Genomic DNA, 22,544 nt, shown 5'->3' on the forward strand with positions numbered 1-22,544 from the left:
TATTGCAGTTTGATTTTAAACAGTTACATTCCATCCAGGTTTTAATTTCACTAAGGCGAGCTGAGCAAACTCAGATGAATTTCCACATTTGGACCTGAAACAGATCTGAGTTTTATCAACATAAAAATGATCCAGTCCAAAGCTACGAATAATATGGCCAAGAAGAAGCATATAAACACAGAAGAGCAGAGGGCTGAGGACACAGGCTGAGCCTTACCTGCTGTTGCCAAGACCATGAGTGTTGTAGTGAGGGGAAAAAGGGTAATGATTATCCAGGCCCCACTTTGGGGGACTTGAAGCCTGGAATGAAAAGTTTGTTATCCAGAGGAAGGGGCCCACAGAGACTGCTTATGTAGAGGGCCCAGAGTTCTGTGCTATACCCCTGGCCAAGACTTACAAACTCTTTCCTTTCAGCCAGATAGGTCTTAAACTACTGGAGAGTGGTGCCATAGAAAAACAGAATTGAACGGTTTATGGACTGTACAACGTCATGCTTGACAGTATTAAATGCTGCACTAACATCTACCAGGATTAATATACTGGTCTGCACCGAGTCTGCTGGCAGAAGCAAATCATGAATTACTAGATTGAAAGGGTTCCATCAGCTTACAAGTTAAGCAGCTGGTGAGTTTAGAGGCAGAAACACGCTCAAGAACTTTAGACAGAAAAGGTGAGAGTTGTTGTTGGTTAGGAGCATGTGCTAATGCGGCGCATTGCTGAACCCACCACATGACAAACCAACTCAGGACCCCAGATTTGGACTCGAGTACAGACATGCAACGGGTGACACCTCAGCACCACTCTAGTTCAGATGGAATGGAACCAGTGTGAGGTTTTTTATGGTGGGAGTGCCAATTCTGCCACCAACCCCCAGGTTTTTCCCTGCAGGTTTGAGGGCCTACATGCAGGGCTGGATGCAGATTAACGCCATACCCAGGACGGTGCAGGTTAAGGGCCTTGCTCAAGGACGAGAGACGGGCCGAAAATTATTCAGATTGTCAGCATCAAGATCACACTTTTTTTTTTTTTTAACGACGGAAGAGATTTTCAAAGTAGCTGCCACAGAGCCGGGATAAAAGGATTCATTTATGTATTTATGATTGTTGTCACGGGCAAAATGGAAAAACAGACCGTTTCTGAATTCTTTAAATGATGATATTTCTGCGCAGCCGAGACCTCCACGCACGTTCTCTCTCTCTTGGCTCAGTTAGTTAGCATAGGATGTCGACATTTGCGAGTCATCTTACGCTAGGTGGCAGCAGCGGAATTGTGTGCCGAGTCTTTATAATAAGGTGTTTTCTCTTTCCTCCGAATTTTTTCTTGTGTGTGTTGTAGGTAGACGCCGTCGAGCAGCATGGCGGCCCCCTTAAACAGCATCTTGCGTGTCCGCCTGTTCTTTGACTACCCGCCGCCAGCCACGCCAGGCTGTCGTATGAACTGGCTGCTCGTGGACATGAATCGCTGCCGTGTAGTGGCTGATCTAGCGAGTATCATTCGTGACAAGTTCGAGTTCAGCCGAGGGACGCTGCTAAGCCTCTTCATCGACGAATGCTTCCTACCTCCCAGCGAGAGCGCCTGCTTGGTCCGGGACAACGACAGCATCAGGTGCGCAGACACGAGTGGGACTAACGGAGGGCACCCGTGTGTCTGCCATCACGGTACTGAGAAGAATTGGGCAAGGGGGCATTTTGTAATGTACTGATAGGAACTGGCTCTGAGGCTAAGGATCTGTGCTGGTATCCAGAAGGTTGCCGGTTCGAATTCCCGTCACTGCCAAAAGAGATCCTACTGTGCTGGGCCCTTGAGCAAGACCCTTAACCAGTAATTGCTCCAGGGGCGCTGTACAATGTCTGACCCCAAGGGGTATGCGAAAACTAACAAGTTCCTAATACAAGAAATAGTATAAGGCGAAATAAAGAACAAAAAAGAAAAAAAGGAAGGTGAAACCTCCTCAGTGGCGCTGCCCCGCATCTGAGAGTGCTAATGGTGTCACTATCGAACTTCTGTGAGATCTTCAGTCATTTCTCATTATGATCGTGTCGTGCCCCTCTTTAGCCGGTCATGGCTCAATTTACTAAAACTTACACTTAACTGTATTTCAAACTTGTTAGTTTTATTGTATACTTTACTGTGTTTAGTTTTGTAGTTTTATTGTACACTTCCATGCGTTGTTACATCAAGAAGGTTTGCTTTTGCCCACTGTAAACTCACAATCACAAATATTTGTACAGACGAGTGCCTTATGTCATGCATTCGTCCACCATTATTAGCCGTTATCAGCCCAGTTTTGGGATTACAGCCTATTCTGGCATCACTGGACACAAGGCTGAATTGGGTGCCAGACTAGAACAAATGTGTTTACAGACCAAACAAATGTGAGGTCTGCATTTGGCCTAACCTTATGTTGTCCTTCCATTCCACTGTAACACTATCTCGCCCGGAGGTCATCAGGCAGAATTTTCTAATTTTGCAGACTGGTCCTCGCAGAGAACCTTCCCATGGTCTTCCATCGACCACCCAACCCACAATAAACATCTCATCCAGCAGCTTATTTTATAGAGGAGGGCCACATTCCCTCAGCCTCACTGACCTTACTTTACAGGGGGACTCATTAAAAATCCAGTTTATAAAACTAGTACTCCCGTTACCTTTATAAATTGTAATCATCTTGCATATGTGCGTACATGAACATGTCTCAAACACAGGCCAGTTGTCACCCTGAAACAACTGTAATATGGCTAAATGTTAATAAACCTCATATACGTGTGATCACAATGCTGCAGAACTGGCTGGTAGAGCAGCCTTTGACCTTAGGCTTCCAGTCACTGCTATCTGCAACTGTGGTGCACACCACACAGCAGTGGATAGCCACTGTCACATGGCACAAGTAACAACATGATTGCTCTAACAATGAATGGTACAGGCCTTCTGAAAAATGTCTGCCAGTTAACCTTATCAACAAGCCAGCCATCACGTACAGCAGCACTATGAACAAGTCATGTGCCAACGTTACTTTGCCTTGAAATAAATGAATCCCAGGTTGACCCAGGCCACAACATTTGTCAGTCTCACTTTGGCATCCCAGATGACTTGTGTGTTGATAGATTGTCACTCATCATGGATAACAGAAGTAGTGGTATTCCCGCTTATTAGGTTAAAAAAAAAAAAAAAACAAAAGGCTCATGGGAGCTTTAATTGGCTTATAAACTAGTCATTATCATGGGCAAGTAAAAAATTATGAGATTCGTTAAATGTAGTTCCTTTTGTATATGGTTGTTTGCAAAGTCCTCAAGCCGCACCAAACAAGTTGCATTGTATCAAACCATTAGGCTACAAACCGGCTATAGGGCAGGGGTGGGCAACATCGATCCTGGAGGGCCGCAGTGGCTGCAGGTTTTCTTTTCAACCCAACTGCTTAATTAGAAACCAATTCTTTCCAATCTCAGACCTAATTTAATTTTATGGCTTGACAATCTGTAATGTTAGGTTCTTATGTAGTTGATTTTTTTTTTCCATTCCAAGGATATTATCTAAATGATTTGAAGACTAAAACAGATAATTCTTAAGAGTTTTATTAAACCAAATAGTGCATGATGAACCCACACAGGTGTAAATAGAAACAAGTTAGACGGGGAACTGCTGGCTCCTTTGTCATTCGCATCTTTGTTGCTAATAAGGAGCCATTAAAAACAGTGAATGCAGTTGTTTAAGACTGAAATAAGCAATCAAGGGTGAGGAACCTTAACAAGAGAGACCACTAAAATGAAGCATTGAAATGTCACTTGAGCAGTAACTGCTTCACCAGCAATAATTAAGTTCTCATTAATAAACTGGGCTGGGGCAAAAACCTGCAGCCATTGTGGCCCTCCAGGACCAATGCTGCCCACACCCGCTGTAGGGCATGAGATTTAGAGATTTTGGTACACAGGGAGTGAATCACATCTTTATTTTTTTACTGCACTTTGGTTTCTAACCCTAAGTGGCAACGGGCAGCCTAAACTGACCAAAACAAAAAAAAAAAAGTTCTTCAGTGCAAATTTATAGTATTGGCACTCTTAAAAGAGTCCTAAAATGGAATCTATACATCATTTTCATCACTTTCTGCGGTGGGTTGGCACCCTGCCCGGGATTGGTTCCTGCCATGTGCCCTGTGTTGGCTGGGATTGGCTCCAGCAGACCCCCGTGACCCTGTGTTCGGATTCAGCGGGTTGGAAAATGGATGGATGGATGGATTTTCATCACTTTTCAGGTTTAATGTGATTGTCATGTCAGCATAGATTAAAATAAGTTTTATAAGAAGAATTATATTCATGAGACGTCATTTAGTTGGTTTGGCTGCATTTCCCTACAGCCAAACAGAATGGCAGGTTATATAGCGCCTTGATGTGTAGAGTACAAGTCCAAGGAAGTTATGGTGAAGCTTTATAATGCACTGGTGAGGCCTCATCTGGAGTCCTGGGTGCAGTTTTGGTCTTCATGCTACAAAAAGGGCATAACAGCACTGGAAAAGGTCAATAGAAGAGCGACTAGGCTAATTTCAGGGCTGCAGGGGATGATTTATGAGGAAAGATTAAAAAAAGCCAAGCCTTTTCGGTTAAAGCAAAAGAAGATTAAAAGGTGACATGACTGAAGTGTTTAAAATTATGACGGGAATTAGTACAGTAAATCAAGACTGTTATTCTAAAATGATTTCATCAAGGACACAATTGGAAACTTGTTAAGGGTAAACTTCACACAAGCATAAGGAAGTTTTTCTTTACACAGAGAACCCCCAGACAGATTGAATAAGATACCAAGTTGTGTGGTAGACAGTAGGACTTTAGGGACTTTCAAAACTAGATTTGATGTTATTTTAGAAGGAACAAGTGGATAGGACTAGTGAGGTTTGTTGGGCTGAATGGTCTGTTATCATCTAGATTGTTCTTTTTGTGCATACACAAGTTTTATAAATTTGACTCCAGGCACTTTGAGCTGTAATAGGAGCAACTGTGCTGCTTGCAAATATATAACCAACAACAGAAAATATAATAAGCTCTCCTATATTGTGAGTCCAAGGTATTACTTGGCTATGTACAGGTGCTGGTCATAAAATTAGAATATCATGACAAAGTTGATTTATTTCATTAATTCCATTCAAAAAGTGAAACTTGTATATTAGATTCATTCATTACACACAGACTGATGTATTTCAAATGTTTATTTCTTTTAATGTTGATGATTATAAATGACAACTAATGAAAGTCCCAAATTCAGTATCTCGGAAAATTAGAATATCAATTAAGACCAATGCAAAAAAAGGATTTTTAAAAATGTTGGCCAACTGAAAGGTATGAACATGAAAAGTATGAGCATGTACAGCACTCAATATTTAGTTGGGGCTTCTTTGGCCTGGATTACTGCAGCAATGCGGCGTGGCATGGAGTCGATCAGTCTGTGGCACTGCTCAGGTGTTATGAGAGCCCATGTTGCTCTGATAGTGGCCTTCAGCTCTTCTGAATTGTTGGGTCTGGCGTACTGCATCTTCCTCTTCACAATACCCCATAGATTTTCTATGGGGTTAAGATCAGGCGAGTTTGCTGGCCAATCAAGAACAGGGATACCACGGTCCTTAAACCAGGTACTGGTAGCTTTGGCACTGTGTGCAGGTGCCAGGTCCTGCTGGAAAATGAAATCTGCATCTCCATAAAGTTCGTCAGCAGCAGGAAGCATGAAGTGCTCTAAAACTTCCTGGTAGACGGTTGCGTTGACCTTGGACCTCAGAAAACACAATGGACCAACACCAGCAGATGACATGGCGCCCCAAACCATCACTGACTGTGGAAACTTTACACTGGACCTCAAGCAACATGGATTCTGTGCCTCTCCTCTCTTCCTCCAGACTCTGGGACCTTGATTTCCAAAGGAAATGCAAAATTTACTTTCATCAGAGAACATAACTTTGGACCCACTCAGCAGCAGTCCAAAGGCGAGACGCTTCTGACGCTGTCTCTTGTTCAAGAGTGGCTTGACACAAGGAATGCGACAGCTGAAACCCATGTCTTGCATACGTCTGTGCGTGGTGGTTCTTGAAGCACTGACTCCAGCTGCAGTCCACTCTTTGTGAATCTCCCCCACATTTTTGAATGGGTTTTGTTTCACAATCCTCTCCAGGGTGCGGTTATCCCTATTGTTTGTACACTTTTTTCTACCACATCTTGTCCTTCCCTTCGCCTCTCTATTAATGTGCTTGGACACAGAGCTCTGTGAACAGCCAGCCTCTTCAGCAATGACCTTTTGTGTCTTGCCCTCCTTGTGCAAGGTGTCAATGGTCGTCTTTTGGACAACTGTCAAGTCAGCAGTCTTCCCCATGATTGTGTAGCCTACAGAACTAGACTGAGAGACCATTTAAAGGCTTTTGCAGGTGTTTTGAGTTAATTAGCGGATTAGAGTGTGGCACCAGGTGTCTTCAATATTGAACCTTTTCACAATATTCTAATTTTCCGAGATACTGAATTTGGGACTTTCATTAGTTGTCAGTTATAATCATCAACATTAAAAGAAATAAACATTTGAAATACATCAGTCTGTGTGTAATGAATGAATCTAATATACAAGTTTCACTTTTTGAATGGAATTACTGAAATAAATCAACTTTGTCATGATATTCTAATTTTATGACCAGCACCTGTATGTTTTTGTTGATGGGAGATGAGAATTGTTTTAAATCTAATATATTATGCACAAGTATCACCCTAATGCATGTATGGTTTCAAAAGCTGTTTCTATGTTATACAAAGATTCTGTGCCGTTGGCATCCTTTTATAATGTAAGAAGTGTGAGGAAGTGCATCTGATTTTGGAGACGTCATTTTAGTATTATGAACGTGATGGCACAAGGGCACTTTTTACAAGCTCTGTTTCACAAGCACAGCTAGCTATAGCTTCCAGACTCTAATAGCAGAAGCATATGAGCTCTGAAAGCACATTTTGGAGAAAAGAAATTTAAAAAGTCAAAGTTGCCTTGGAGACAGAATGACTACATCCAACTTAGGTTAGCTTTAGAAGATGAGTAAAAGATCTGGTCAAAGAGAGACCAGATAGGGGGAAGAGAATCCAAGAATGCCCAGCCTTACCGCCGACACTTGAAGTAGTGCAAGAATTGGGCTAATTTGAAAGACTCCACATCAAGCGGTACCAAGTTGTATGGTGTTCACACATTGTTTTGCTTTTGTTTTTTGCATTATTTGAATAATGTGTAATAAACATGTAACTTTCTCTGCTGCATGTTCCCATACTCTGCCTAATTATCTGGGGTTACTGATTTGAAACAAAGGTGAGGAAGTACTAAACTACAGCAGTCAATCCTGACAGTGTGGTAAGAGTATGGGCATCCTTTTAATATCTACATAATAAAGAGTATAAAGGGTAATAGGGTCACCCCTGCCTCAACAAAACAATCTGTATTCTGTCTTGTTTATGGTTTTAGATTGAGGTTACAGCACACCTGAGTTTGTGCTACTGTTCAATTTTTTTCACACTCATTGAGCTGAGATACGCTGCAAACGCCCAGCAGCCCTCGGTAGATTTAAGTGAATTTGAAACTATGTGCTTGTGATTTCTATTTCTGAATTGGTGAGTGAAATAAAATATGTTTGTGTAAAATAAGCCCATAGTAAAGCTGTAACTTTGCCTGAACTGGGAGAGTTTAGCTGTTTCAAAGTCCTATGTGTTTATTAATAGTAAATCAATAACCTTTCTGTTAGTTATATAACTTTTGTTCCCTAGTGTGTTAATACTCCTTTCTTCAGTAAATGTATGCTTTTTTTCTATTTAAATTGTGTTTATCACTCAAGACAAATTTTAAACCCGACAATAAAATGCCTTTTGTCTTTCCTCACAGGGTAAAAACTGAATGTGTTCTCCCAGAGTTAAATGGACTAGAGTCAAAGAATGAATCTCTTGTCTCACACTGGAAAAACAAAAAGAGATTCAGGACTGAAGATGAACCCTTACCTAAGGCAGACATCAACAGCCACACGAAGAAGAAGAAGAAGAGAAAACAACAACAAGAGACTCCTAGCCCAAGTCCACAGCAGGAGGTGGAGAGCCTTCCTGACTGCAGCCGAAAAAAGAAAGAGCGAAAGAAGAAAGAATCAGCATCTGAAGAATCAGAGGTTCAGCTCAAGCAGAAGAAGAAAGATAAAGTTTATAAAGATGACCTGGTCATTTCAAATAAAGATAAAAAGAACAAATGTAAGACTTTGCCTGTCTTTTATGGTTTAAAGCCTCCAAAGTTATCCTCTGTCTTTAAAAAGACAAGTGTAAAACAAACTGCTCAGTCAGATTCTGAATCCAGTACCTCCAGTGACACGACAGAGGATGAATTGCCTCCTGCTGCAACCAGCTTAAAACGTTTCAAAGGTCAGCCATTATCTGGCTTGGGAGATGGTACAGTGAACAAAGCTGCAACATCCAAACAGGCATCATCTACTTTTAAACCTGGAGTCACCAGAGAAGGTAGACAGTCTTCTGATTTAGCCACTGCTAAACAGACCCAGAAGGTGGCTGCGTCATCTGGAACGAAGCATGTAGCAACCAGTCAAGCAAAGTCTTCTAGCTCTGATAGCAGCTCAGAAGATACAGAAATGGCGACCAAAAAGCCAGCCGTGGAACAGATACAGAAGATGGCTGCTGCATCATCTGGAATTAAGCCTGCAGCAACCAGTCAAACAAAGTCTTCTAGCTCTGATAGCAGCTCAGAGGATACGGAAATGGCGACCAAAAAGCCAGCCCTGGAAAAGATGCAGAAGGTGGCTGCTGCATCATCTGGAATGAAGCCTGCAGCAACCGGTCAAACAAAGTCTTCTAGTTCTGATAGCAGCTCAGAGGATACGGACATGGCGACCAAAAAGCCAGCCCTGGAACAGATGCAGAAGATGGCTGCTGCATCATCTGGAATGAAGCCTGCAGCAACCTCTAGCTCTAATAGCAACTCAAAGGATACAGAAATGGTTACCAAAAAGCTGGTGCCAACTTTGGGGCCAAGCCTCCCTGGTGTGGGTCGATCCATCCCACTTAACATTGGCAGGGGCAGTGGTCGATTTGATAACCAGTTCTCTTGGAGGGGTTCTGGTGGGCATGGACAGAGAGGGGGCAGAGGGAGAGCAAAGGCAGGTGCTGGGAACCATTTCTTTTACAACTCTGAGGGCAACACGCTTCAGGAGCAGCAAAAAGATGTTTTGTCAAATAAGTCTATCATACTTGAGGTGCGCTCATTTTAGATACAGATTTTGTGTTGTAATATGTTTGCAGGCTGAAAAATTACTAAGTTGCATTTTTATTTAACAGAACCCTCCAGCAGAAGAGCCCAAGAAAGATTATGCCAGCCTGCCTCTTCTTGCAGCTCCACCACAAATTGGACAGAGAATAGCCTTCAAGGTGATGCAGAATTATTTCATTTTAAGATGAATGTTTCAGTAGTATAAAATGATTTTATTAATACTACTTATTTTAAGGCTTTCAAATCAATCAAACAAGTGCGTGAGTAAAATTTAATTGTTAAGAGCATTCAAAGGAGTCCCTGAGGGCGTGCTGTTTGAGAGCTCAGATCTCTTTTTTGTTTGACACAGCAGTGCTATAGACATAAGGCTTTACTGTGTAATTGTTTGTGAATTATTTATTATTCTTTACTGCTGCTTATAACAAACATTAATCTCTACAGGTGATTTACATTGTAAATCTAAACTGTCTTTTGTCTTTTTCCCTTATTTCTTCTTCAGCTTCTAGAACTGACAGAAAATTACACCCCAGAAGTGTCTGATTACAAGGTAAGCTACAACCACTGAGCAGGTTTATTCAGTTAATAAAGCCACTTCATTTTGTGTAAAGTTGTGACATCAATTCCTTGTTTCACTTTATGGATTATGTTTCCTGCAGCGTGTTTATTTTTAACATAGAATACAGTCTTAGTACAGCAGTGGAATAAATACATTTTTGCTGTGACCCAAGATTTTACATAGTTGTGGCAATGAATCCTTGTTATTTATAAAACGTGTGGAGATTTCATGCTGTTCCCTGGATCGCCTGCAAATCATATGTTGTGCACCCCTGCTCATTTTGAATACTAGTTTGTTGGTTATTATGAATAAATACTTTATTGATTAGCATAGTATAGATTAAAACTAGGAGATTAGGAACAGAATGCTGTGCATGTTTCTTTAGTTATATTTCATTTTAGCATTGATAACCACCAGGTCCAGAGGTCTTGGGTTTGAATCCTGGCTCTAGCATTATGTTTTGGAATTTGCACATTTTGCAGGTGCCTGTTTGTTTTCCCTCTGGATGTCCAGCACTCCCGTGTACTGTATATGCATGAGTGTGCCCTCCAGTAGTCTGGCACGTTAGCCAGAGGTGATCCTGGCTTGTAGAGATGTTATGAGAATGGGATCTGGTTGTTTAAGCAGGTTTGATAGAGGATGGCTGGATACATTTACTTAGCAACTCTGTAGTCCAGACTGATTTAGAATTTATATCACATAGGTACATTTGTCTTTTTTTTCTGCAGTTAGAACACTGCCATGTTATGTCAATTACTCAAGGTAGCATACTAAGTTAGAGCTGGCAAATGAGCAAGCAGACTTCCAGTTTATTGTTCAATGCTTTATCTATGTGAGGTGCACGGCTGTACAGTGCATCCGGAAAGTATTCACAGCGCATCACTTTTTCCACATTTTGTTATGTTACATCCTTATTCCAAAATGGATTAAATTAATTTTTTTCCTCAGAATTATACACACAACACCCCATAATGACAACGTGAAAAAAGTTTACTTGAGATTTTTGCAAATTTATTAAAAATAAAAAAACTGAGAAAGCACATGTACATAAGTATTCACAGCCTTTGCCATGAAGCTCAAAATTGAGCTCAGGTGCATCCTGTTTCCCCTGATCATCCTTGAGATGTTTCTGCAGCTTAATTGGAGTCCACCTGTGGTAAATTCAGTTGACTGGACATGATTTGGAAAGGCACACACCTGTCTATATAAGGTCCCACAGTTGACAGTTCATGTCAGAGCACAAACCAAGCATGAAGTCAAAGGTATTGTCTGTAGACCTCAGAGACAGGATTGTCTCAAGGAACAAATCTGGGGAAGGTTACAGAAAAATTTCGGCTGCTTTGAAGGTCCCAATGAGCACAGTGGCCTCCATAATCCATAAGTGGAAGAAGTTCGAAATCACCAGGACTCTTCCTAGAGCTGGCTGGCCATCTAAACTGAGCGATCGGGGGAGAAGGGCCTTAGTCAGGGAGGTGACCAAGAATCCGATGGTCACTCTGTCAGAGCTCCAGAGGTCCTCTGTGGAGAGAGAGGAGAACCTTCCAGAAGGACAACCATCTCTGCAGCAATCCACCAATCAGGCCTGTATGGTAAAGTGGCCAGACGGAAGCCACTCCTTAGTAAAAGGCACATGGCAGCCCGCCTGGAGTTTGCGAAAAGGCACCTGAAGGACTCTCAGACCATGAGAAAGAAAAGATTGAACTCTTTGGTGTGAATACCGGGCGTCACATTTGGAGGAAACCAGGCACTGCTCATCACCAGGACAATACCATCCCTACAGTGAAGCACGGTGGTGGCAGCATCATGCTGTGGGGATGTTTTTTAGCGGCAGGAACTGGGAGACTAGTCAGGATAAAGGGAAAGATGACTGCAGCAATGTACAGAGACATCCTGGATGAAAACCTGCTCCAGAGCGCTCTTGACTTCAGACTGGGCCGACGGTTCATCTCTCAGCAGGACAACGACCCTAAGCACACAGCCAAAATATCAAAGAAGTGGCTTCAGGACAACTCTGTGAATGTCCTTGAGTGGCCCAGCCAGAACCCAGACTTGAATCCGATTGAACATCTCTGGAGAGATCTTAAAATGGCTGTGCACCGACGCTTCCCATCCAACCTGATGGAGCTTGAGAGGTGCTGCAAAGAGGAATGGGCGAAACTGGCCAAGGATAGGTGTGCCAAGCTTGTGGCATCATATTCAAAAAGACTTGAGGCTGTAATTGCTGCCAAAGGTGCATCGACAAAGTATTGAGCAAAGGCTGTGAATACTTATGTACATGGGATTTCTCAGTTTTTTTATTTTTAATAAATTTGCAAATACCTCAAGTAAACTTTTTTTACGTTGTCATTATGGGGTGTTGTGTGTAGAATTCTGAGGAAAAAAATGACTTTAATCCATTTTGGAATAAGGCTGTAAGATAACAAAATGTGGAAAAAGTGATGCACTGTCAATACTTTCCTGATGCACAGTATGTTTGCCAGAAAAGTAATAAAGATACCCATTCGTCCTCTTCTTTCATTTCTGTCTTGCCTGCATGTCACTGTTCAGATACATTCAGAAGGTATTACCAGCAGAAAAATCGCTGTATCTGCTTAACTGAATTATTTTATAACTTTGGCTCCCTTGTTATCTGCAGGAAGGAAAAATTATTAGCTATGACCAGACTACTAGTCAAGTGGAGCTGGAGGTTCTGACTAGTCCTGCAGGTAAGATTGCTTATGTTTATGCAACAGCGTGCACATTGTTAAATGTTGTAATGTAAAAATAAGTAACCTTTAACACATTTGTTAAATATCTGTGTCACAAGAACATTAAAGTCCACAGGCGTTTGTTTGTTGCATGTGGCTGGTTAAAGTCATTCAACTCAAAGCTTATTTACTCACATATGATAAGTATATTTCAAGCTAGCTGTATTACGTTGATTACCTTTCATAAGATAATGTTAGTGTTTGGTTAATTGGGCGTATCAGAAGCACTATATAGCTTAAGTACTTTTCTGTGTACAATATATAGGGTTTTATTACCAAGGGCTAATATTATTGGCAGGCTGTATAGTGTAGTGGTTAAGGCCTTGAACCCTGACTTCAAACCCTGAGGTTGTGGGTTCAAATCCTGCTACTGACACTGTGTGACCATGAGCAAGTCATGTCACCTGTCTGTGCTCCAATCAGAAAAACTGAAGAAATGTTACTAATTGTATCTCAGATATTTTAAGTTGTGTTGGATAAAGACAGCAGTCATATAAAAAGCAATAATGTTATAGGTTTGTTGGTGCTGCTTACTCTTGAACATGCTATATACAATTGTTCATGAGTAAAGCATTCTTGCTTTAGATCAGTTCCTAGTGACCTTGGCTTTTGTTGATGGTCATTGCAAAACACAGTTTTACAGGAAAGTGTATTCTGTTGAATCAAAATGGGTAATCAATAGGAGTAACGTGAAATTTGAGTATTTCTTTTCGTGTTTTTCTTCAGTGGTATGTGTTCCCCCTTTAAAGTGCACAGATGTTAATGTATATGTAAAGCAGTGCTTAAAGTAAATATACATAAGTGTTATACTGATGCATTAACAAGAAGGGTGACGAGTACCTTCAAGCACTGCGACACAATTTCTGTGGTTGCACCATTAGAAATTCAGGTGTCACAATGTAACAGCGGTGTTGGGGTATTGCATGATTTAAGCGCTGCTGTCAAAAAGCTTTAAAGAGGGCTTCCTTTTTTGTGTTATCAGTGCTGCAACAAACAGAGCGATATGTATAACAATGATGAGAGGCTGTATACTAGAAAACATTGCCATTATGCATTTAAGAGTGCTGGTAATCAAAAACAATAAATTGAGAAGCACCGATTCAAAGAATTTTGGAGACGGTTCTGAGTCCATAGATGCGAATGTATATTACAATTGAGTAGCTCATGGGGAAACCCATTAAGCTTAAATTGACACCATCAATATCGGGGCATTTCTAGAATATGCAGCTACCAGGGTCTTAGCCAACTCATGAGCTGTGTTGGGGTGGGTTCTCTTTGAGCTTTCATATTCATTTATAGAATGGTGTGACATTGATCAGGGCTATATTGTATATGATAGACAAAAGGATCAGGGACTTACTGCTATATCATGTATAATCAAGAAAAACACTGGGGCTGGGCACAGCAGATCAGAGACCTAAACCACTAAAGCCCCTACCCACCATCTGACACTACTGCGTTACTTCTAGCTGGTCCTGGATCAGAGGACACCACTTCCGTCTCACTCCTTTTTGCTTCTAACAAAGCAACTCCTATTCACAGCCTTGGCACTTAACATCAGCAGTCCAGGTTAATAGCACACTTGCTAAGCCTTTCACTTTTTTTATCTTACTTGAGCTTCACCAAATTTTCTCCTTCCATTTCCTTTTTCCGGTCCATGAGACTGCCTCTTCTTCAACTGTTTGTCAATTGCTTCTGCTCTGTCTTTCATTTGGATAAAGCACACTTGCAGCACAGGTTGTGCACGTTAGCATAATATTAATAAATATCAACAATTAAAAAAAAACAAGTGTTGGCTAATTTTCCTATTTCTATAACATCACCACATTTCAATCAAATTAGTCAGTGTTTTTAAGATTTTGGGGTATTTAGGTTTTTTGTTGGGAGGGATTTTTACCTGTACATATTAATGTATCGAAATGTTCTTTCTTAGTGGATACCTAGTGTCCCAGATGTACCATCCTGCCAAATTGAAGCTTTTAACTAATGAGAAATAGTTTTTGTTAATGAGTGAATGAATGAGTGAGTGAATCAGCTTTTCATTTTATATACAGGGTGAGTCAAAATTATGTTAACATTTGAATGGCAAAAACAATTTATTCACAAAACATACTTCATATGTGCAAGATACACAGGAATGACTCAACCTGTTCGCCATCATGTACAACACATGTACCATATGTGGCACATAAATTGTCCAGAAAAATTGTATACAAGTATATACATAGCAGTACCATTAATGTTAACATAATTTTGATTCACCCTGTATGTATATGATATATATATGTATGTTTGTGTGTGATACAGTACCTGCCAAATAATACAAAGAGTACACCACACGTGTTATGCCCTAATTGGGGCTCAGCAGGTGTACACACCTTTGCTTCCCCTTATGGGGTTCAAACCTCGGACGTCATTGCCTGAGGCAAAGCATCTGACGTTAAGCCACGGCAGCTGGTTTGCTTATTTGACAGAGTGAAGATTGGAGCATTACATTCATAAGTCTGATTAGCTACCAGGTGTAACACTTGTGGGTGGAGCTCTAGATGGCAGCAACCCTGGGTTGCACGGCGCCTCAGATTCCCACAGGGCTCCATGGGAGTTGGAGTTTGGCACAGCCCTGTTGGTTTCCATGGGGGCCACCAGGGGAAGCTACAGAGCCCTACTTTGGGTTTCCACCACACCTGGGAGTTCTTCTAGATAATGCAGATGGGACACCAGACATGCTCCAAGGTGCAGCATAAAAGGAGTCACCTGCAGAAGTAGAGATAGAGAGGGAGGAAACAGAGAGAAAAGAGACAAAGTGCTGTTTTATTGACTGTTCTTGTGTTTTATATTATGCTGTGTAGGTGAGAGACTTGGGAAACGTTCCCCACAGCTCAAATAAACATGTGTTGTGCTGCACGTTCTCCTTGTGTTTGTTGTATGAGGAGCTAGTGCAGTTAGGTATATCTGCTAGATAGATATGTAAGTGAAGGTCTGTGATACGGTTTGCTATTTGTAGCTAAAAATCCACAAAGAGAGAAAATAAGCCACATACCTTAAAACAGTTTTTATTCTTTAGTTTTCAACCCCTACCACAAATCACCATCAGAAGAAAATGATTAGACATACAAGAATCAAATATATAGCAAAATAAGGAAGAGGGTGGGAGGGTAATGAGGTGGGGTTTGGTGAGTGTTGGTCCTAAAGTCTTATTTAATATGTGGATGTTCTTCTTTTCAAGCCTGCATATGCTGGGTTCATGTCTAAGTGTCTGTTAATTGTGTTTTTGTTTGATAGCCACTAGCTCTCCTAAGTCCCTGGCACTATACACACACGGATCAGTAAAAGACGGTTGGTCATTCCTTCACAATGCAAAGATCATACAATGGTGCCTAGTGCTTGATTATATTTTAGTTAGGAAACTCCTTGGCATAGCTGGTAATTTTGCCTTTTTCACTCACATCTCTACTTCTATGTGCTTGTATGATAAGGAGTCTTGTCTACTCAGTTTCAGCAGAGCCTGGAAAATTTGATCTTGTTTACCATACTCCGGATGGGGCTGAAGTAGTAGAGTATGCGGTAACAAGAAGCTCCAAGGTAATTCAACATTCATTTTTCTTTACAAAGTGAAGTTTTGTAACTATTTGACTAATTTGGGAAGTTTAAAAATGCAAATTTTAAATACAGTAACAGTATTTTAACTATTATGTGTCTATTAAATGTACTCAATTTAGAAAAGGAGAGACTATTTTGGCCCGTATCATTTTTAAAATTATGTGTAATTGGTTTGGAGAGTATTGATAAATAAGGGGTAAGGTTCTGTGTACATAGATTGAACAGACCTGCCTTTCACTCTAAAGTACTGAGCACACTTTCATTGTAAATAGCTCAACTTATGATTTTTATCTAGTAGTTTATTTGCAAGAAAGTATGTATGCATGCAGTCAATAATCGTTAAGTACTGTTTTGCTGTTATCGCCTATAAGATGTAAAATAAATGATAAAATCCTCTACCATGACTATTATTCACGATTCTTTCACGACAGGTAGGTTTTAGTACTGCTCATCCCTAACGGGTTGCTGTAAATCCTGCAATTTCTCGGAATGAATGAAGTAGTGCAGGCAACTAAACTAAGTAAAACATTTTGGGTCACTTGTGAAGGATGCTCCGTTCAGGACTTTATAGGGCCGATACTGATCACCAATTTCAGGTTACTGGAATTGGCTGACTCCTTTTTTCTTTCTTTATTTATTTTACTAAGGTCCTAAATAACCAGACATATAAAAACCATATGTTCTGTATTAAAGTGTTAACCATTGTATCTTTACAGTTCAACTGTAGGTGTTACTTGTTCATTTTTAGCAACAAAATATATTTCTATAGGCTTATTGTCTAGTGATCATAAAAATACTCAAAGAAATAAAATCCCCTGATAATAATAGTTTTATAAACTAATAAAAATATGTTACCAACATGTTTTCAGTAATACAAATTTCATAAAAAGAAAATAAAATGATTATCATAACTTCAAGGCACAATTCTAATAAAATGTTTTCAAGATGTTTTTCAAGAAGATACAAGACTAACATGCTTTACAAGTGAAACGAACAAATTTGGCTCTTAAGCTAACAAGACTATTGTGTACTAAGCAGCGAGGGCAAATTCTTCTTTCTTTGTTTTGTTTTTTCAATTAAACACGAGCTCACTCACAGTCCATGCTCAGGCAATTAATTAAAGCAATCGTTCCCAAACTCGGTCCTGGGGGCCCCATGTGGCTGCAGGTTTTTGTTCCAACCAGATTCACAATAAGTGATAATAATTGATCTCATTTAGTTTAGGTCTCTTTTTCTCTTCTTTTATTCTTCATTCAGAAAAGCACAGCAACAAACTTTTTAAATTATAAAATATTTATAGAAATATATTTGTTTTTTTTCCCCTATAGCTTTAAATGCCTAATTTCTTTGTTGTTTTCCTATTATTTTTCCCTTATTCTGTGTAGTTTGCTCCCTTCATTGTATCCTCATAGTGAGGACAAGCAAAGCACACACCCTGGCAAACAACACTAAATGATGAAAGGCTGCAACTGCTTTAAATTCAGACCCACTAATTAGTCAATAATGGAAAAGCAGAATGGATTTCAGGATAAACATTAATAAAAAGTAAAAAAAAATATACATTATCTACATATAACTGCTTAATTTTTATGAAAATGTATTAACACACTTATTTTGTAATTTCTTCATTGCATTTTGTAATTTCTTCATTGACCCCAAAAAACAGAAACTGGGAAATGACAGCTTACTTAATTAGGCTAGGTGTCCAATTAAAAAACTTGGTTGGAACAAAAACCTGCAGCCCCTAGGGGTTCCCATGACCTAGTTTGGGAACCACTGAATTAAAAGACAACTGAACATGTCTGAACTCTTTAAAGCAGCATCTCTTTTAATTTCACAAAAAACAAATTATTCCAGGGACTACTTTATTTCTACTTCAAGTTACACTGGACAACATATACATCTGCCATTCTTTTCCATGCACAAGGCAACTCCTCAGATTCCCTTTCTCAATTTATTACTCCACATTTTTGAATATAAAAGCCAATACTCCGGCCTCTTCTCTCTCTCTCTCTCTCTCTCTCAAGTCTGCCTAGCTGCTCTGTTTACAGGAAGTCCCAGCAACAAAAATACACAAGCACTTTCTCAAGTACCATAATAAGTTCCATAAAGCAGTACTATGAATATATTACTGCACTGCCTGGAAAAGCACATGCTGAAAAAATAGATTTTTTTCTAATTTAAGACCAATTTACCAATGACCGATCAAGTCATTTAGAGTGAAAGGCTGAGTTAGATCAGCCACCGATCAATCAAAGCATCACTACTATTTAAATATATTAATTACACCGCACGTACCAACTTTTAGAAACCTCTTTCATAGCAGCACTCCAGCCTCTTTCAGCCTTCTAATTTCACAATATGCTTTATGAACACAGGTTTACATTGTCACTCACGGGATACATATAAACACACAGTGTAGACTCCAGGCTAGGAGAAAGTATGCATGATATGCATTACAAGTACAGTGCATCCGGAAAGTATTCACAGCGCATCACTTTTTCCACATTTTGTTATGTTACAGCCTTATTCCAAAATGGATTAAATTCATTTTTTTCCTCAGAATTCTACACACAACACCCCATAATGACAACGTGAAACAAGTTTACTTGAGGTTTTTGCAAATTTATTAAAAATAAAAAAACTGAGAAATCCCATGTACATAAGTATTCACAGCCTTTGCTCAATACTTTGTCAATGCACCTTTGGCAGCAATTACAGCCTCAAGTCTTGTTGAATATGATGCCACAAGCTTGGCACACCTATCCTTGGCCAGTTTCGCCCATTCCTCTTTGCAGCACCTCTCAAGCTCCATCAGGTTGGATGGGAAGCGTCGGTGCACAGCCATTTTAAGATCTCTCCAGAGATGTTCAATCGGATTCAAGTCTGGGCTCTGGCTGGGCCACTCAAGGACATTCACAGAGTTGTCCTGAAGCCACTCCTTTGATATCTTGGCTGTGTGCTTAGGGTTGTCGTCCTGCTGAAAGATGAATCGTCGCCCCAGTCTGAGGTCAAGGACGCTCTGGAGCAGGTTTTCATCCAGGATGTCTCTGTACATTGCTGCAGTCATCTTTCCCTTTATCCTGACTAGTCTCCCAGTCCCTGCCGCTGAAAAACATCCCCACAGCATGATGCTGCCACCACCATGCTTCACTGTAGGGATGGTATTGGCATGGTGATGAGCGGTGCCTGGTTTCCTCCAAACGTGACGCCTGGCATTCACACCAAAGAGTTCAATCTTTGTCTCATCAGTCCAGAGAATTTTCTTTCTCATGGTCTGAGAGTCCTTCAGGTGCCTTTTGACAAACTCCAGGCGGGCTGCCATGTGCCTTTTACTAAGGAGTGGGTTCCGTCTGGCCACTCTACCATACAGGCCTGATTGATGGATTGCTGCAGAGATGGTTATCCTTCTGGAAGGTTCTCCTGTCTCCACAGAGGAGCTCTGACAGAGTGACCATCGGGTTCTTGGTCACCTCCTGACAAAGGCCCTTCTCTGCCGATCGCTCAGTTTAGATGGCTGGCCAGCTCTAGGAAGAGTCCTGGTGGTTTCGAACTTCTTCCACTTACGGATGAAGGAGGCCACTGTGCTCATTGGGACCTTCAAAGCAGCAGAAATTTTTCTGTAACCTTCCCCAGATTTGTGCCTCGAGACAATCCTGTCTTGGAGGTCTACAGACAATTCCTTTGACTTCATGCTTGGTTTGTGCTCTGACATGAACTGTCAACTGTGGGACCTTATATAGACAGGTGTGTGCCTTTCCAAATCATGTCCAGTCAACTGAATTTACCACAAGGTGGACTCCAATGAAGCTGCAGAAACATCTCAAGGATGATCAGGGGAAACAGGATGCACCTGAGCTCAATTTTGATCTTCATGGCAAAGGCTGTGAATACTTATGTACATGTGCTTTCTCAATTTTTTTATTTTTAATAAATTTGCAAAAATCTCAAGTAAACGTTTTTCATGTTGTCATTATGGGGTGTTCTGTGTAGAATTCTGAGGGAAAAAATTAATTTAATCCATTTTGGAATAAGGCTGTAACATAACAAAATGTGGAAAAAGTGATGCGCTGTGAATACTTTCCGGATGCACTGTAAATGCACATCAGAATTTAAAATTAATACTTAGTGAATTGATTCAAGACATTTTCATCAAGGATTTGCTCCCTGTGTCTACCATGTAACCTCCATACACACAACTTTTTGACTGATCTGCTTATTTTGACCTATACTGTGAAGAGTGTGTACTCCAGCCACTGTTATTACTCTACTGTTCCATTTAAGGCTGATATGATAGATGATACAGGAGTACTTAGCAATTTATTTTACAAAGACAATCATTTTCTAACCCACTCAAACCAGACCAGGGTCACGGGGGGTACTTGAGCCTGTCCCAGGTAGCACAGGGAACAAGGCAGGAACAAACCCAGGACAGGGCACTAGTCCACTAGGGGCAATTTAGGACCACCAGTTCATCTAATCTGCATGGTTTTGGACTGTGAGAGAAAACCCATGCAGACGTAGGGACAACATGCAAACTCCACACAGCAAGAACACAGGTCAGGAACCCTGGCCTCCTTACTCCGAGGCAGCAGCGAACCACTGTGCCACCGTACCATATTTTACAAAATAAATAATAAAGTACAAGACAGTTGTTTTTTTAATTTACATAAAATGTGACTGAGACAAACAATATTCTTAAAATGTTTGCAGTGAAGCTATGAAGTGGTAACTGCTTTCTTTGAATTTGTTGGCCTTATCTTGCTAAATGCTATCAAAAGCATACATCTATAATGTTCAGTTAGGGTCAATAGTATACTATTTAATGTTTCTTTCACCATATTCTCTTTTCACAAAAGCACTGTTAGAAATGAACAGAAAAAGCATTGTTATTTCTCTACTGGTAGTCACCATTCCAAGGTTAAATTTTAGTATTACTGACAATTTTTGAAAATATTTATTAAAACCTTTGATCTCAGTTATGGTGTATAATTCACATTAAGTGTCCTTTTGTAATTTTAGAAAGTGTAACATGGTCATATGTTTACAATGTGCTTACATCCATCCATCCATCCATCCATCCATTTCCCAACCCACTGAAGCCGAACACAGGGTCACGGGGGTCTGCTGGAGCCAATCCCAGCCAACACAGGGCACAAGGCAGGAACCAATCCCGGGCAGGGTGCCAACCCACCGCAGGACCAATGTGCTTACATATCAAAGAAAAGTCAAATAAAGAAAAAACAGTGCAAAATAATGTTTGGGGTAATGTCAACTAATCTGATGCTTATTTACAATATTTTATTCTCTTTTTTCACATGTAAGATAACAGAACGGTGGAGTTCACTGATTGAGCCTCGTCTGATTACCGAATCCACCCAAGCAGCCACAAGCAGTGGTCCAGCATGAAGGTGCATTTTGCTGATTCTGTACTGTAAAAGCGGACTGTGAACTTTAAATTATACTGCGGTGACCAGTTTGACACTGTTGGTAAAAGTCATCTTTTTTTTTTTTATCATTTAATGTTGTGAATGTTGCTAAATGTTCTCTTTTTGTATTATTTAAAGTTGGATACATTGGTTTTACTGCTGTACAGTTTTCTTTTGCCATATTAAAGTTTTTTTTTCCACTTCCTTTTTTGTCCTTCTGCACAATTATTAATTCTTGGCAGATCCTCATCTACTGCTACTTTTTGAATCTTATTTAAGTAACTTATTTATTTAAGTGTCAGCTATATGGTTGTGAAAACTTGCATTGCTAACATCAAATATATATATTTGAATGAAAGAATTTAAAAGTGTAGTAGTCAGCTAAAGGTGTTACACATGCTGGGAACAATAAGCTTGTAAAGAGATCATTCGATTGCTGTTTCCTGGGATTTATTTTTCCTTTATATATAAACGGATATGGAGCTGCTTCTTTTTATTGCTACAGATGACTTGTTGCGTTTTTTATATTTTAAAATCATGCTTGGTAAAAAGGTACATCCAGGCAGGATTTCATTAAGGTCAATTAAGATACTGGAGTAGTTGTAGTGTGCATTTCACCCAGTATGCACTTCAAGATTAAGAAGTTTGAAGCCAAAGTGGCATTTACGTATACTGCACTCCCAAACCACCTCAACTGGCTCTTGGTCAGGAGAAGCAGTGGTTCTTCTCAAAAATTGTTTCATATTGCTGAGCTCCTTGGGCTATCACAGTGATTGAGCCAAAAACTCTAATTTTAGGTGCTTGCACCCATAATGTAATTCTTTCAGTCACAGCCCAGAGCTCAGAACACAGGTTAGGACATGAATTTTGACAGACTGATAAATTGAAAGTTCACTTTGAAGACTTCTGGTTCACCGCTATAGTCTTGTACAGCATTGTTAAGATAGATAGATA

At 40.3% G+C, this 22,544-nt stretch overlaps 2 protein-coding genes across 3 annotated transcripts in view; both read left to right on the top strand.

Moving 5' to 3' along the window:
• dgke (diacylglycerol kinase, epsilon) overlaps positions 1-22,544 on the top strand; it is a 521,693-nt gene that overhangs the window by 226,455 nt on the left and 272,694 nt on the right.
• Positions 1,322-21,789, top strand: coil (coilin p80). Of its 2 annotated transcripts, XM_051936293.1 has the most exons (8): positions 1,322-1,605; positions 7,879-8,788; positions 8,915-9,244; positions 9,327-9,416; positions 9,758-9,805; positions 12,450-12,519; positions 16,055-16,143; positions 21,487-21,789. In XM_051936293.1, the coding sequence occupies exons 1-8, from the start codon at positions 1,355-1,357 to the stop codon at positions 21,568-21,570; spliced, it is 1,872 nt and encodes a 623-aa protein (XP_051792253.1). In that variant the 5' UTR covers positions 1,322-1,354; the 3' UTR covers positions 21,571-21,789. The 2 variants fall into 2 exon arrangements, with proteins under 2 accessions (XP_051792253.1, XP_028675194.2); XM_028819361.2 differs by having other exon boundaries at positions 7,879-9,244.

This window comes from Erpetoichthys calabaricus, chromosome 14, assembly GCF_900747795.2.
Source record: "Erpetoichthys calabaricus chromosome 14, fErpCal1.3, whole genome shotgun sequence".
NCBI lineage: Eukaryota > Metazoa > Chordata > Cladistia > Polypteriformes > Polypteridae > Erpetoichthys > Erpetoichthys calabaricus.

Coding starts and splice junctions, on each gene's coding strand:
- coil (XM_028819361.2), top strand. CDS start 1,355: ATGGCGGCCCCCTTAAACAGCATCTTGCGTGTCCGCCTGTTCTTTGAC. Junction 9,417..9,757: donor GACAGAGAATAGCCTTCAAG/GTGATGCAGAAT, acceptor TTTCTTCTTCAG/CTTCTAGAACTGACAGAAAA. Junction 12,520..16,054: donor GGTTCTGACTAGTCCTGCAG/GTAAGATTGCTT, acceptor TTGTCTACTCAG/TTTCAGCAGAGCCTGGAAAA.